At 42.8% G+C, this 15,527-nt stretch overlaps 1 protein-coding gene across 6 annotated transcripts in view; it reads left to right on the top strand.

The window, feature by feature from the left end:
- Positions 1-1,279: 1,279 nt before the first annotated feature.
- chd3 (chromodomain helicase DNA binding protein 3) overlaps positions 1,280-15,527 on the top strand; it is a 57,795-nt gene continuing 43,547 nt past the window's right edge. For all 6 annotated transcript variants that reach the window (XM_084043705.1, XM_084043706.1, XM_084043702.1 and 3 more), the window contains exons 1-10: positions 1,280-1,923; positions 5,557-5,690; positions 5,972-6,160; positions 7,154-7,281; positions 11,108-11,346; positions 11,875-12,020; positions 12,460-12,595; positions 13,446-13,618; positions 14,527-14,799; positions 15,292-15,495. In XM_084043705.1, the coding sequence (XP_083899831.1) occupies positions 1,737-1,923; positions 5,557-5,690; positions 5,972-6,160; positions 7,154-7,281; positions 11,108-11,346; positions 11,875-12,020; positions 12,460-12,595; positions 13,446-13,618; positions 14,527-14,799; positions 15,292-15,495 (1,809 nt within the window). In that variant the 5' untranslated portion in view covers positions 1,280-1,736. The remainder of the gene's footprint in view (positions 1,924-5,556; positions 5,691-5,971; positions 6,161-7,153; positions 7,282-11,107; positions 11,347-11,874; positions 12,021-12,459; positions 12,596-13,445; positions 13,619-14,526; positions 14,800-15,291; positions 15,496-15,527) is intronic.

Raw genomic sequence — 15,527 nt, forward strand, 5'->3', positions numbered from 1 at the left:
ATATAGCATCAAAATCAGTTTGTCCACTTTAACCCTATATGCTTCTGCTATTCAGCCTGTAGTTCGGCTTTTTATTTTCTTTTTTACTACTCATACAGGTGAAAGAAGCGAACAAGAAGCGAAGTGCAATTTTGTGAGGTATTTAAAAGTCTAGTTAAACATTTATGTACTTATGCAATACTGTGTTATGCGCTAGGCTGTATGTTTAGACTGGATTAAAAGGTTCAGAGAGATTAATATTTAATAGTGATCATTGGGGTTTGTTTTCTTAAATAAATATTTTTTTAATCAATCTTGATTAAAAAAGTAGAACATTTAAGAAAACAAACCCCAATGACATTTGCTATTTCTTCTACTTTTTTTGCACTGTTGTCAATCTACCTGGCTGCTTTGTAACTTCCTCAAAGATTTTCTTCTTTTCCTTTTTTTTTTTTTTTTTTTTTTTACAGTTAATCATTTAGGATATTCAATAATTCGATGCCTGCATTTGCCACCCTGCATTTGCCACACTGAACTTCAGCATTAAGTTATACAGTGAATGACTGTTTCTTGCTTTTAATGTGCTCAAAAAAACATTGTAGCTCATGCAGCAGTCAGGCAGGCTCTGAAGGACAGTGAATATATTTTGCCTGGTGTATTTTCTATCGTTTTCACAATTTCTATGCACAGCTCATTTTTTTCTCTGAGGTTTGAATGTGAAAAGCAAATCAAAATTCCTTTTGCCCAAACAAAAGGGCCCTGAGTGGAGCAACTGAAGTCTGGCTGAGGTCTAGGGATTCCCATGGCCTTACTGCCATACAGTTGTAGGCTACACTACACTTGCTGCTTATGAGTCTGTGTCATACAGTAGGACTCCAGAATTGTCTTTATATTTGCTGTCTACTTTGTAAATTGGGTTATTTATTATTAAATCCTTTAAGGTGGAACAGTCTAGTGGGGAAATGTAGTTTGTTTGTTTTTTGGTATTTTTTTGCATTGCTTTCATCCTCACCACAAGTGGTTAATTTTTAAGCAATACAATCTGATGTAAGTCTGGGCATGGCTGCGGCAGATTTTCCCAACCCCCCTCTCACAATCCCTCCCCAGCACTCATACACACACACACACACACACGCACGTGCACACACGCACACACACACACACACACACACACACCCCTCCTGCTCCAAAATATTTTTTACACCACGGTGGGGGCTCCGAACCGAAGAATTATAAGGTGGCCATATTTGATAGATTTGTCTCGGGTGTCTGCAATGCAGAAAGGGAGAGTTGTTGCGTGTGATCTTGTTGCAAGTGACAGTTAACCAGGCAAGTCTGTCGAATCCGTGCACTGATCCGGGGATAGAAACAAACAAGTAACAATGTAACTTACATGCAGCCACACACCCCTTTTCTCTGGTAACAATGTGTACGTTTTTTAGGGAGGGAGGGGGCGAGTTGATCACGGAGAGAGAGAGAGCGAGAGAGATAGAGAGAGAAAGGAGGGAGGGGGTGCGTTCTGAAATAATATAGTCAGCCATTTTTTATGTAAGGGGATTTTTTCTTATTGGGGGGGTTGTTAAAAAATAAATATAAGGGCGGCCATCTTTGTTGCTCTGCCTTAGTGTAAAATATTCCTAAAACGCCCCCCACACTTTTTTTTTCTGGTGGCCCGATTTGAATATTAAATAAATATCATCATAATTCGGGGAAGAATAGCCGGACGGGACGGGATCCGATCCGATGACGGGAATATAATGTCCTCTCCTCTCCGGTCCTGTGAGGAAGACGAGGGCATGGTGGTTAATTCCGAGGAAGGAGGAGATTTTGATGAAGAAGAAGGGGACGAGGATCAGGACGAGGACCTGGACGATCAGAACGACAGAAGCGACATCAACTCGCCGGCGGCGCCTCGAGAAACTGCAACACGAGCCGCGCTGCCAGGTACAGTAGAGAAAGACACGTACGGGAGCGCGCGTACAAAATAGAAAACACACACACATACATACTCCACTTTTCTTTTTTTATAAACCCCGTTATGCTGATCAAACACCTCGCAGCATTGCATTCTGCCCCGTGGATCGTAGATGATGTGCCGCACATCATCCAAAGTGTTGCGCTCCCGTAGCCTCTCGATTCACAACGTATCCCAGGCTAAAGAGTTGAAATAGTACAACTTTAAACCCAACTTGCCGAGGAGGCGCCTTTCGTTTCACCTTATTTGCATTCCCTATAAAGTTGACGCATGTTCCTTTTCATCCCTTCGACCTGTCCCTGGACCGCATACGACGCACAAAACGATTACAATATTATTCTAATAAGGTCGCCGTGAAGGGTAAAAGCTCACGACAAGGACTGTGGCTGCAAGCAAAAACATGGACTCCCGGCCATAGCAGCCTATTATTTGATCTCTCTCTATCGGATCGGATCTGAAGAGATGATGATGATGCGTCTGCTGCTGTCAGGCATGAAAGGCTGAAAGATGATAGTGTGACATTCTGCTGTGTGACTCAAACTTCCCCCACAACCCATTGTCGCTGTCTGTGACGGAGACAGTTAGAAACAGGACAGACAGTGCATGCCGCTCACTTCACATCATAACAGAAGGTGTGTGTGTGTGCCTGTTTGCCACTTTCACTTTAGCCCACTGAGGCAGCAATAGCCTATAGGCTTTTTAATTACAAATAATTAAATGCTCAGCCTTTCACTCTCATTAAGGGCTACGTGTCATAGAATTTAATTTGTTTTCATTTTTTTTAAATTATTTTAATGTTTTTATTTAAATTTGTATTTTATTATTATTATTATTTTATTTTTTACAGCAGACCAAATGCAAGAACAAATCATTCCTAAATAATCAATAGGCAATAATAAGCATGGTCTTCTGGAAGTTTCTGAGGGAGGGAGGAAGTTATGCATGGGTGAGAAGCAAATGGCAGTGAAAGTAGCCTAATATGGCTTAATGAGCCTGGCCAGATTGCAGCCTCGGATATCAAAAGTTGCCTAAATGTTTGCCTTCTATAATGCAGCTGTCATTTAAATCAAGGCGTATAATAGTGTCTTCAGAGTATCACCACTGAATAAATGGGAGCCTATTCAGGGCCATTGTTGCCATATTTTGTGTGCAAAATAAGCAGCCAGGTCCAGGAAAACAAGCCCAAAAGGGACATGAGCACTTTAAACCTGTATAGGCCTACTGTACATCTGCTATTTGAAAATAGCCAAGCTCACAACAAGCTCACAAAAAGCTCACAACTCGTCGCAATGCGACGTGTTGTGAGCTTGTAGATCTGCTACTTCTAAAAAAATATATATTTAAATAAAATGTGGAATATTTGTAAGATTTTTGAGTAATAGAAATCTGGTACAAATCCCGTGGCACAAAACATTTTTCAGATGGGGGTTAGGGACAAATAGGCCTACATATTAATGTGGGGTCCATGACATATGAGAACCACTGCTTAAAATAATAATTCAAACAATTTGGAAACAATGCCAAATAAGCAGCTACACCTAAGAAACAAGCCCAAAAAAACCCGCGCAATTACCAATATTTACAAAGCAACTTTACAGAAAAATAAGCCCAAAGTCGCTTATAATAAGCAGACATGGCAACACTGTTCGGGGCCAGCCTTTGTGAGACAACAAGACACGCGTAGAAATCAATTAGCGCGCTTCCCGTCGTGGCCTCTAACCCCCCGCGACCTCCAGCGGCGCGCAGCCGAGTGTCGAGCACCCAGGTGTGGGAATGTTCTAGTTCAGCACACTGAACTGGAACGCTGCCTGACGGCCTCTGAATCACCGAGACCGGAGTGCGCGTTGCTGCCGCCCCTGGCGGCACTTTTCTCAGCTGCACGTTGCCTGGATGCACGGGGAGCTGGTGGCTGGTGGTGGTGGTGGTGGGGCGCGCACTGCACTGCTGTTATACCAGTACAAAGGCAAAGGCAGACAATAAAATGGAACAAATGTGGTCTATCAAACAGACTGGTGCGACGAGGGAGACTGCAGCCCTCATACTGGTTATGGTTCACTGTGTTTATAGCCTGCCCTGGAGCTGCTTTTCATTCTCTCTCTCTCTCTCTCTCTCTCTCTCTCTCTCTCTCTCTCTCTCTCTCTCTCAAAATGTTCAATCTAATTCCCTCTGTCTGTCTGTCTGTCTGTCTGTCTGTCTGTCTGTCTGTCTGTCTGTGTGTCTCTCTCTCTCTCTCTCTCTCTCTCTCTCTCTCTCTCTCTCTCTCTCTCTCTCTCTCTCTCTCTCTCAATGTTCAATCTAATTATCTTGCTCTCTCTCTCTCAAAATGTTCAATCTAATTATCCCTCTCTTTCTGTCTCTATCTGTGTGTGTGTGTGTGTGTGTGTGTGTGTGTGTGTGTGTGTGTGTGTGTGTGTGTGTGTGTGTGTGTGTGTGTGTGTGTGTGTGTGTGTGTGTGTGTGTCTCTCTCTCTCTCTCTCTCTCTCTCTCTCTCTCTCTCTCTCTCTCTCTCTCTCTCTCCACTGCCTTCCCAGTGATTTAGTTATGAGTTGCTGTGACTTCAGAATACATTTCCCTGATTATCCTGCTAGGCTACCATGGAAAAACTGTGCTCTGAAAACGAAAAGAGCAGATAATACTTAGTGAACCTTCACAAGATTCAGCTTAGGGATTCAAATTCGGAGCATTTTATGCAATAGGAGTGACCATGCATGCTCTTTAGTAGAGCAGCCTGGCTTTACAACAGTTTGTTACCTAACACCTACTAGAAATACTTTTATATCTGCCTTGATATGATGTACTTCACTCATAAAAAAATACAGTAATTCAGCTTTTAAAAGAAATAACAAATATTATTTATGTTTATGATTACATACATATTGAGTGGGAAGTCGATTGGATGACCGGTTCTGGGGACAGCTGCTTACAAGCCAGTGGTCCTCAAACATTTTCATGTCAAGAACCCCCAAATTGTATTTATACATTTATTCATGTATTTAGTCGTGGACTCCCAATTTGAAAAGATTTTGTGCAGATCGGCTATTTCCGAATAGTTGGAAAATAAAATACGGCTTAAGTGTTTAAACTGTTCCTCATTTTGCTGTGAACTCCCTGGAACCAACCCCAAGGACCACTGCGGGGTTCCCCGGGCCCCACTTGAGAACCATTGCTGCAAGCAGCACTTCCAGGGGCCAAGTAAACGAGCCACTCCAAACGGGCACACGTTCCGAAACAGTCCCACACTCCAAACAGCCATGCCCCAAACAGGCGCTGCAGTAGTATATCTAAATGTCCTGATCTGGCATTAGCATTGTTCATATAGGCATACCTCCATAAGCCAATTATGCCTGTGCTTTGTATTGAACCAATACCAACTGTCAAATCCACTTACTACACACTGACTGGAACTAATTTGGCATATGTCGCAATTCAGTCAAGGGCAGAGGTCACCGGCGCCTCTGCTGCTATTATGCGGCTTTTGTTGTGAAAGTGTTCAACAGGGGATTAGCTGGATGTTTGGTAGCAGATTATTGGAAAGATCACCGTGACAAACTGCCTTTATCTGTTGTCTCCGCTGCTTCTGACAACTCCCCCGTTTCCTCCAGACGTAGAGAGGGAGGCACCGGACAGGGAGATCCCGGCCAAAAAGAAAGGACGACCGAAAAAGAAGAAGGAGACCAAGAAGAAAGACAAACAGAAGGAGGGGAAACCCATCAAAGCGAAAAAACGCAAGAAGATTGTAAGTTTTGCCACTGTGTCTGTGTTGGATTTGTAATCACAAAGGGTTTCTAAATGGACCTTTAAAAGTTTGTAACTGAGAGTATACAAATGGAACCAAATGGATCCTTACGGGTCCATTTGGTTCCATTTGTATACTCTCAGAGTTATGGGGGTCCTTGAATTTAAAGAGTTTGAGGACGACTGTTCTATCTTATTTTTTTTCACGTCTCATCCTCTCACTCCCTCTCCTCCTTTTCCTTGCTCCTTTTCTTCCTCCACCTCCTCGCTCCTCTTCTTCAGGACAGTGATGTAGAGAGAGATTCAGACAGAGACAGAGACTATGGCGAGAACTCAGACAGCGCAGCCAGCGACTATGGATCTGGCGAGAAGAAGAAGAAGAAGAAGCACAAAGAGAAGAAGGAGAAGAAAACCAAGAAGAAGAAAAAAGATGATGGCGACAGGGACAGCAGCCAGGAGGAAACGACAAAGGTACAAGAAAGGAAAGAATTAACATGAACAAAACCTTAATGATCCTAGTCAATGCAAACGGGGTCAAAGTAAAATAGAGTGTACATCTTTTGGTGTCAAAGCTAAACAAGCAGGTTTATCAAAATGATAAACATCCAAAGTAGAGGATCCATGCACTTATGTTTGAATAATCTAGCCTATAAATGGAATTATCTGGTCAGTGGTTTGAGTAATCTGTGGCCGTATTCATGAAACATCTTAAGGCTAAAAGTAGCTCCTAACTGGCCTATTTATGAATAAACCGTTGTTGCCTAGTGTAACCTAGTTTAAATAAAATAGTAGTAGTAGATGTTTGTATGAATTAATTCTTCAATGTTCTATAGGTACAAGTGGGAGAGACATATTTTATGTTGAACCATATTTGTTCTCATGCTTTGTTCTTAGCTTGTATGGAGTTATTCCGACTCCAAACTTACCTTTAATAACGTCATTCCTTTTATTAACTATTTTACACAAGAATATTTAGTTTACCTAGCAATATATTGTTATCCATGGGTTTTGTAATAATTGTAATTTTTTTTTACTATTTATGCATTTCCCTAGCATACATTTTTAGAGTGGAACATATACTTCAAAAGTGTAGTATACTGTATTTGTTTTCACGTTTGAATCAAGTGTGGAATAATTAGTAATTATTCAAACTTGAATATGGCACAGGATTTGTACCTCCTGCTATTGTATTTTTCTGATGACTTCACCGACACAGACCAAGGAGTTATACAGTACATAGCTTGACACAGACCAGTCCCCTATAAACCAATCACTGTGGGCGTAGTAAGTGTGTTCATGAAAAACAACATCATCCATAGCAACGAGGTCAACAACACTCAAGATTTCTGCTGTTTTAATACAGAACTCGCATCTAGGATGTTTTAGTGCCATTGAAGAGAACTCTTAGTGGCAAAGTAAAATACTTAACGTGAGCACAGCCCCTGATCTGTTGTTTCTTCTCAGCAACCAATAGAGCAGAAGACGTCAGCCCAGCTGGCCAAGGAGTGGGGTCTGGAGGATGTTGACCATACCTTCACTGAGGAGGACTACAGGGAACTCACCAACTACAAGGCCTTCAGCCAGTTCATGAGGTATCACTCATACAATAATCAACCTGTGGTGTTACACAATAAATAGCTTTTTGGTGAGAAGCCATGGACACCACCACAACTCCATTCTGGCAATCAATGTGAAACGTTTTTCTTTCTTCCTTGCCCCATGGCCAACCATTGCCTCGAAGTGTCATCGTGTTGCCTGAATCCGTTCAGAAGTTTCAGGACTTTCTTTTTGTTTAATTTTGATTTAGAGTAGCCAATTATTTGTTACCCCCTTTTTCTCCACAATTTATTCGTTGTGCCAATTGATTCCTCCGCACACACATTTCTGTGTTGTCACTGCTGTTGTATCCTCCTGACTCACCTGCCATTGAAAAGCCCCCACCGGGAGGACGTAGGGCCTTCGTCCTACTCCTCCCGCCCAACACTCCCTGCTGGCAGGTGCCGCCCAGCCTGTAGGATTACATGCAATGACCCTCCCTGCCCGGCTTCCCTCCCCCGAACATGGGCCAATTGTGTTCGCATAGATGCCCGACAATGCCGGTTGCACCACGGTTGATTCGAACCCAAAACCTTCGTGGTGGTGGGCAGGGACTTTACCACTGCGCCACCTGAGCGGTTTCAGGACTTTTTAATGAGAAGCCACACCCACTGTCCAACCCCCTACCCCCCTTTGACCAATTGGTGCAAAAAGTGAATCAGTTCTTCCTTGTCCCATGACTAGGATTTCTATTAAGTTTAATGGTGTTGCATGAATCAGTTTGGAAGTTATATGCCTTTGTTTGTGAAGCAACAAAGGCTGCACATCTCAATAGGGATACTGGGGGAGGTGAATGTTCTCAAGAACCGTGTGCAAGGGGAATGTTTCCAATCAAAGTAAACCAACAAAGTAACTAGGGTTGCCAACTCCCAGAAATTTAAATAAGGGACACCTATTCCAAATGTCTTTGGGGTCAAACCCCTCCTTCCCACTTGCCCCCCTCCCCTCTTCTTCTTCTCTCTCCCCACTCTTCTTTCTATGGAACTAACGTTGCGATGGGAATGATGTACAAAAACAAATTTCACCCACTTTTTTACCTTGTAAACCTGTGATGTGACAATAAACCTGATTCTGATTCTGATTCTGAACCCCCAAAATGCATAGAAAACTATGCATTTTGTCACAGTTATACATACTAGACCATACCCGGTGAAGGGCGCAGACGAAAGTCGTTGCAAACGTGGGGTTAATGCACGTCCTGTCGCGCGGTTTCTCCCCTGTGCGCGTCCCGTCGTGGCAACCCACCCCGCCCCCCCCCCCCGGTCGCTCCCGTCGCGGCAAGAGCCATATGAAATCCGTTTTATTTTTTTCCCAAATTCTGTTTTTTCCATTTTAATATGTCTGAATTCTGTATTTTGCTTTTTATGCTAATTTTTACCATAAAAAAAGTGTCTGGTAAGTGGAAATGAATAAATGTTCAAGATATAACAGTCCATACATGTCTCTGAAAGAAATCTACACAATTCCAAATCTTTAATATTTGCAAATTATATGCAAACATAGAACAGTATATAAGTACATTAAATAGCACCAATATAGGCTTGCTATTTTAATATAGCAAAATATAAATATAAAAACGGATATATAAATACTATGTTGTTATAGTTCTATATATATACATATATATATATATATATATATATATATATATATATATATATATATATATATACAAAATTGCTATATAAAATAGCAAAATAGGCTTGCTATTTTCTGTTGCCCTGCAGCAGGCTTGAGTATATTTTTTGATGGCATTTTACACCACTAACAACATTAATCAGAGTTTATTTTTAATTCACGTGTGTTAAATGTGTTACCCATACAATCAGGTCTGCTCACGTCACGTTTCAACTGCGCGGACGCGAATGGCCCTTGTTGTGTTATACGCAAAAATGTTCCCAAAATAATTCGGTCTGAGCATGCGCAAAATGGCGTCACCCATGTATTATTATTTCTATCGTCTTTGTAAGACTATTTCTACGTGGATTTTACTGTTTATAAAGTAGGATGTGACCATGCAAAATGGTGGTGGCCCGTGGATTTGTAAAAATGCGCGATAAAAAAAAATACCGCGAATATTTTTTATTTTCCAAATTCTGCAATAGTCCGTGTTTTATTCCAATTCCATTTTGATTGGTCATTTCCGCAATTCCGACCGCGATTCCGTTAACACGGATTTCATATGGCTCTCCCCCCGGCCCGCGGTCACCCCTCCCCACGGGCGTATAGGAAGAGTTGTACTGAGAGAGTGGGCGGGGTCTAGGTGTTGCCATGTCGGCCGACTGTAAGCGCTGTAGGGCCAATGTTGGTGGTATAGGGTTCGTTTGGTTTGGCCTCGTTTTCATAGACCTCGTTGCTTGTTTCTCTCGCGAAACCTGGCAACACGACGCATGCGCAGTTTGATCGGAGACCCAGGACTCCATCCATCCACCCACCCACCCACCGTCAGGTTACTAGAATTATAGTAGGATAACACAATACAAACAGGTCTTACTCCTACATCAGGCTACTACATCACACTTACTGTAACATGGTTGTAAGGAAATGAAATGCAACGCTTCAGCCATACACCAGATCAATTATGTATGTATGTTTTGCAGTTTGACATTGTTCTCAAAATGTGTAAAAGTAAAAATTAAAAGTATGCTTTGGAAAATGGTATTGAATACATAATTAGGCCTTAAATGTGAAATGTTCTACAAGCATGTTCAAATCGGATACAGGATAGGTGGGCGCTAGGGACAAAATTAAATATTTGAAGAATGGTATTAAGTAATGCTAAGTATAGTATAATATGATGTGAACATGCACGGTACATCATTATCAGACTTCATTTTATCCTTTAACTTCTTGTTTATGCCCCAAAATGACTGGATATACAGGGTTTGTAGCAATTTGCAGCAATTGCAGAAATATTAGACCTTATTTGTTGCTTGAATGTTTAAGCATTTTCTAATCATGTATACTTTACTTTAGTACGTGTATGTATATTTTATTATTTTACATTTTGGAAAAAATAGCCCACTCTTCCTTGGTGCCCACCTCTCCTGTTACCTTCAAATCATGTAGGCTATATTTTGCCTCATTTCTCACCATTTTTTAAAGCATACAGGCTTCTCATGTGCCAACAATTCAACAACCATTAGGTTTTAAAATCATAATAAACCTGCTTATTTCACATACCATGTTGGCCAGTCTGGGGTCGCTTGGCAGAGAGGGAACGGTGTCAGTGCTCCCTGATTTCTATGCTGCTTGCCTGCTTTTCACTTCATAGCTGATCAGACCCCGGTCTGTATCTAAGTGGCATGCTACTGCCCCCACTGTCTGTTGGGGGCTTAGGGTGGCTGATGAGATGTTAGCAGGTGTTGGCGACACTAGGAGGCTCTAGGCACTGTGGGTTGCCTCCGGGCCTGGCTCCTCCTTCGTCTGACCAGAAGTGACTTCTGTGCGTTGTGCCGTCGTTAATACACTTTATTGTCCAAAATGATATCAATGCACTGAAACAGTAAACCTCACTGTGAATGTAAGAATCATAAAAAAACAATTGAAAACCCCACAAATAGAACCTTTTCTATATTAACGCAAGCATCTTTTTCTGCATTATATTCTATAAAAAAGTTTCCGCATCTGTGATAGGCCAATATCACAGATAAATCTGTCATGCTCTAACTTGCTGCAAAGTAATGTAGACCCCTTTCCAAATTAGGACTCTTTTGATTTTACGAAACATAACAAATTTTATTATGCCACACAATTGTTTGAAGTGCTCATACATGTAACTCAAGTTGGGGGGAAAGGTTTAGACTAACCTCTCTCTACCAGGCCCATGATCGCTAAGAAAAACCCCAAAATCCCCATGTCGAAGATGATGACCATCCTGGGCGCCAAGTGGAGGGAGTTCAGCTCCAACAACCCCTTCAAAGGCAACGGTGCTGCCGTGGCAGCGGCTGCAGCCGCCGCCGCCATCGCTGTTGCCGAGCAGGTCTCTGCGGCGACTGCCTCCCCAGAACCACCTCCGCAGCCGCCTCCGCTTCGCAAAGCCAAGACTAAAGAGGGCAAAGGTCAGCGGAAAACACCCCTTTCCCCCAGTGCTTTTCAGTGGTTCTCAAACATTTTTATATCAAGGACCCCCAAATTAATATGTATGACCCTGATCTGAAAATATTTTGTGCCAGGGACCCACATACAAGATTTGTGTTGTTAAAATGTTTCCAAAATATTCTTTTGATTCTTTTTAAATAGCAGATCTATAAGCTCACAAAACGTTGCATTGCGACGTGTTGTGAGCTTGTAGTTTGACTATTTTCAAATAGCCGCTGCATATAAGGTTAAAGTAACAGATTTTTGATGCACATTTTGCTGGGGACCCCCTGGAATCCCCTCAAGGACCCCCTTATCTCTCTTCCTGTTTCCTCTCGTCACCTTTTGACCGTCCGTATACAAGGTTACATAAAGCTAGAATGCTGTTAGAAGAATGTAATGTGCAGTTTGTTATTCTTCTTCTGATCGGGATACAGGAATGGTGAGAGATCGAGAGAAAAGATTCAGATGAATCTTTTCCAGAGTTTTCTTTCTCTCTGTCTGCCCAGGGGTAGGTTATAAGAAGCGCAGCAAGAGTCCTCGTGTCGCAGACAAGAAAAAGACTGCAGCTGTAGCCAAGGCCAAGAAGATGGCCCCCATCCGAATCAAGCTGGCAGTGGCAGCCATCGGTCCCAAGAGGAAGAAGAGCTGTTCAGTAAGTTTGATTGATTGATTGAATACTTTATTTGCACAGTTTGCAGAGTAAGTACAGAGGTACAGTTATACAGTAATGCTAAAAGGATAGCACAAAAAGCCCTGAGGGCTTGCTTCCATTGTGCTCCAATGTATTCAATTCATCAAGTGTTCACACTGTGACAAAGGCCCTTGCAGAAATCTTTGCATACGTATGTATGGTAGGATAGATGGTTGGATGAATGGATGCACGGGCAGTTGGCTGGATGGAGGGATAGATGAATGCATGGCAGTGTAGCTGGATGGATGGATGAATGTGTGTGTGGATGGATGGATGGATTTGTGAATGATAGATGATTTCTTTCAATCTGGCATTCTCAACTTGGCTCTGTCTAATTGGTCCTTTATTGACTTGTTTCCCCACATTTTTTCACCGTCCCTCTCCTTCCACTCTCTTCCAGAGTGAGGATGTAGATGAAGATGAATCCGAGCAGGAGAACTCCAGCGTCCACAGTTCTTCAGTTCGTTCGGACAGCTCCGGACGCGTGAAGAAGAACAAGCGAGCACCAGGACGGCCTGCCAAGAAGAAGAAGAAATGTAAATGCAGCTTAATATGTCACATCCTTGCATGCCAGTAACTGACCGAATAATGTAGAATATAAATGTTCAGTAGAACTGAATTGGAATTTGGATCTACAGAGCTTAAAAGAGGAGGAGGGAAAAGGTACATGAAACTCACAATACAGGCATTTGGCAAAAAGGAAGGAATAGACTTTATGTGCAAAAAATATTATTATTGTAGTAACTGGGTAGAGTAGAGTTCATTAGTGGGGACCGTACCTATGTTCCCCGGGTCCAACCTAAACCTAACCCTAACCCTAACCTTAGTGGGGGAACATAGAACCCGGGGAACATAGGGATGACCCCCATTAGGGCTGCACACTGTTGGTTCGATTTCAGCTGGGGATCTGTGTTACATTATTATTGTGTTACATTATTATTGTTATATTTTATTTTCCGTTTTGATATCAAATGTAGTGGTGTAGTTTCAATATCAATAATGTCTCCTTTTCGTGGAGAATGGCTGTCAAGTTTAAAAGTTTGTGTCATTGTGTTTTCAGGATGATAAATGCTGTCAATCTGCTGGGATAGATGCGTTAACATCTTTACTCAATGTCTTTTTCTGTCTGTCTGTCTGTCTGTCTGTCTGTCTGTCTGTCTGTCTGTCTGTCTGTCTGTCTGTCTGTCTGTCTCTGTCTGTCTCTGTCTGTCTGTCTGTCTGTCTGTCTGTCTCTCTCGGTCTGTCTGTCTGTCTGTCTCTCTGTCTGTCTCTGTCTGTCTGTCTCTGTCTGTCTGTCTCTGTCTGTCTGTCTGTCTGTCTCTGTCTGTCTGTCTCTGTCTGTCTGTCTGTCTGACTGTCTGTCTGTCTGTCTGTCTGTCCCTCCAGTGGCAGGAGGTGAGGAGGACGGCTATGAGACAGACCACCAGGACTACTGCGAGGTGTGCCAGCAGGGCGGTGAGATCATCCTTTGTGATACCTGTCCCAGAGCCTACCACCTCGTCTGCCTGGAACCTGAGCTGGACAAGGCCCCCGAGGGCAAGTGGAGCTGCCCCCACTGTGTGAGTACTAGTACAACCAATGTGAAATTAAAGTCATGGTTTATTAGTTGATTGATATATTATTGGTTTTGTGTGATTTTGCTTTGTTTCACATCTCACATTATGATCTCTAAGACAGATGTCAAAACCAAGATAAGAGATGGTTAGCAGGTGCTTTGGGTACCAGAGTAGTTGGGTTTACCACATTATCTTTAATGTGGTAAACACACCACTCCACATTCAAGAGGTTTTACAAGCTTCTTCTTTTTTGCTTCTACATCATTTTATCGTGCGATGAAGGAAAAATGAGTAGGCTGAAAGCAATTCAGATTGCCAGGTAGTGTTGGATTAGGGGTGCTACAGTTAATCTAACTAATCAATGTTATTGATTATTTTTTTAAATCGGATCAGTAGTGCAACGTAGGTGTGCAGGCTCCGTAGTGGCCCAAACCTCTATATCTCTGCTGTCCGGCAGCAACCAGCTAACTCCAAAATGCTCATTTTTCAGTAAATGACAAAAACAAAAAAAAAGTGGATTTAGGAGGTTTTGTTCATCATTGATTAGAACAGCTGAACGGACCTCCAAGCTCACAATGAGGTTGGAGGTCAAAAGGGGGTGGAGCCTGGAGTCAGCTAAACCAGCTAACTCCACCCCCCTATGGTGAACTTAGCTGGTTTAGCAGAAAGTTTGAGGTTCCAATGGATTTAGCTGGTTTTGTCAGAAGCACTTTTTAATACTTTTCATTGGTTCAATAATTTTTTAATCAACACACAGATGTAAAGGGTGTTCAATGGCCCTGATTTATGGAAAAAAAATGCAAAAGCGGAAAAATGGAGTTAGCTGGTTCCTGCCGGACAGCAAAAGGATTCACCCATTCAGTCATTCATTGAGAGAGGTTAGCTATATGTTACCTTCCTTCCTCTCCTAGGAGAAGGAGGGCATTCAGTGGGAGGCGAAGGATGAGGACTTTGAGGAGTTTGAGGAAGAATCCGAGGACAGAGTGATACCAGAGGCGGTGGTGCCTGAGATCCTGCCGGAGGCGGAGGAGGAGGAGGATGACCACATGGAGTTCTGTCGAGTGTGTAAAGACGGAGGGGAACTGTTATGCTGCGACACCTGTACTTCGTCCTACCACATCCACTGTCTCAACCCACCGCTGCCTGAGATCCCCAACGGAGAATGGCTGTGTCCGCGATGCACGGTTAGTCATTCCTGTCCTGTACCGTACCATACCATACCATACCATACCATACCATACCATACCATACCATACCATACCATACCATACCATACCATCCCATCTGTCCTGTCCCATCCTGTCCTGTTCTGCCCTGTCTTATCCTGTCCGATCTTGTCCTGCCCCATCCTGTCCAACCCTGTCCCTTTCCATTCTGTGTGGTTCCAGTGTAACGTTTTGCAGTGTTCTGGAGGGGTTTTGCGGTCTTATTAGTCTATGAAGACATTTTCACCTGCTTTCAAGTGATAAATTGTATAATAGTCTTATGTTGTAATTAATATATACATATATTATTATATACAAGTCTTATAACGTAAGTTGTCCATTCATGTGTATTTTACCTTTGATGAATTATCTGATAATGCACGCCGTAAAGCTCACTGGAACACAGTCAGTCACAAAAGTCAAGTCATTTTAACACTTCTGACAATAATATTGACCTCATAACCTCCCCAGTGTCCGCAAATCAACGGGCGCGTCCAGAAGATTCTCCACTGGCATTGGGGTGAGCCTCCGGCTCCCATCCCTGTGCCTCCTGCCCCGGAGGCCCTGCCCGATGCCCCACCACCGCCCCCTATGAAGGGCAGACCCGAGCGGGAGTTCTTCGTCAAGCTGACTGGCCAGTCCTACTGGCACTGCACATGGATCACTGAACTACAGGTAAGGTATAACAATAACAAATGCATACCTCT

This window comes from Gymnoscopelus microlampas, assembly GCF_963454915.1.
Source record: "Gymnoscopelus microlampas genome assembly, chromosome: 19".
NCBI lineage: Eukaryota > Metazoa > Chordata > Actinopteri > Myctophiformes > Myctophidae > Gymnoscopelus > Gymnoscopelus microlampas.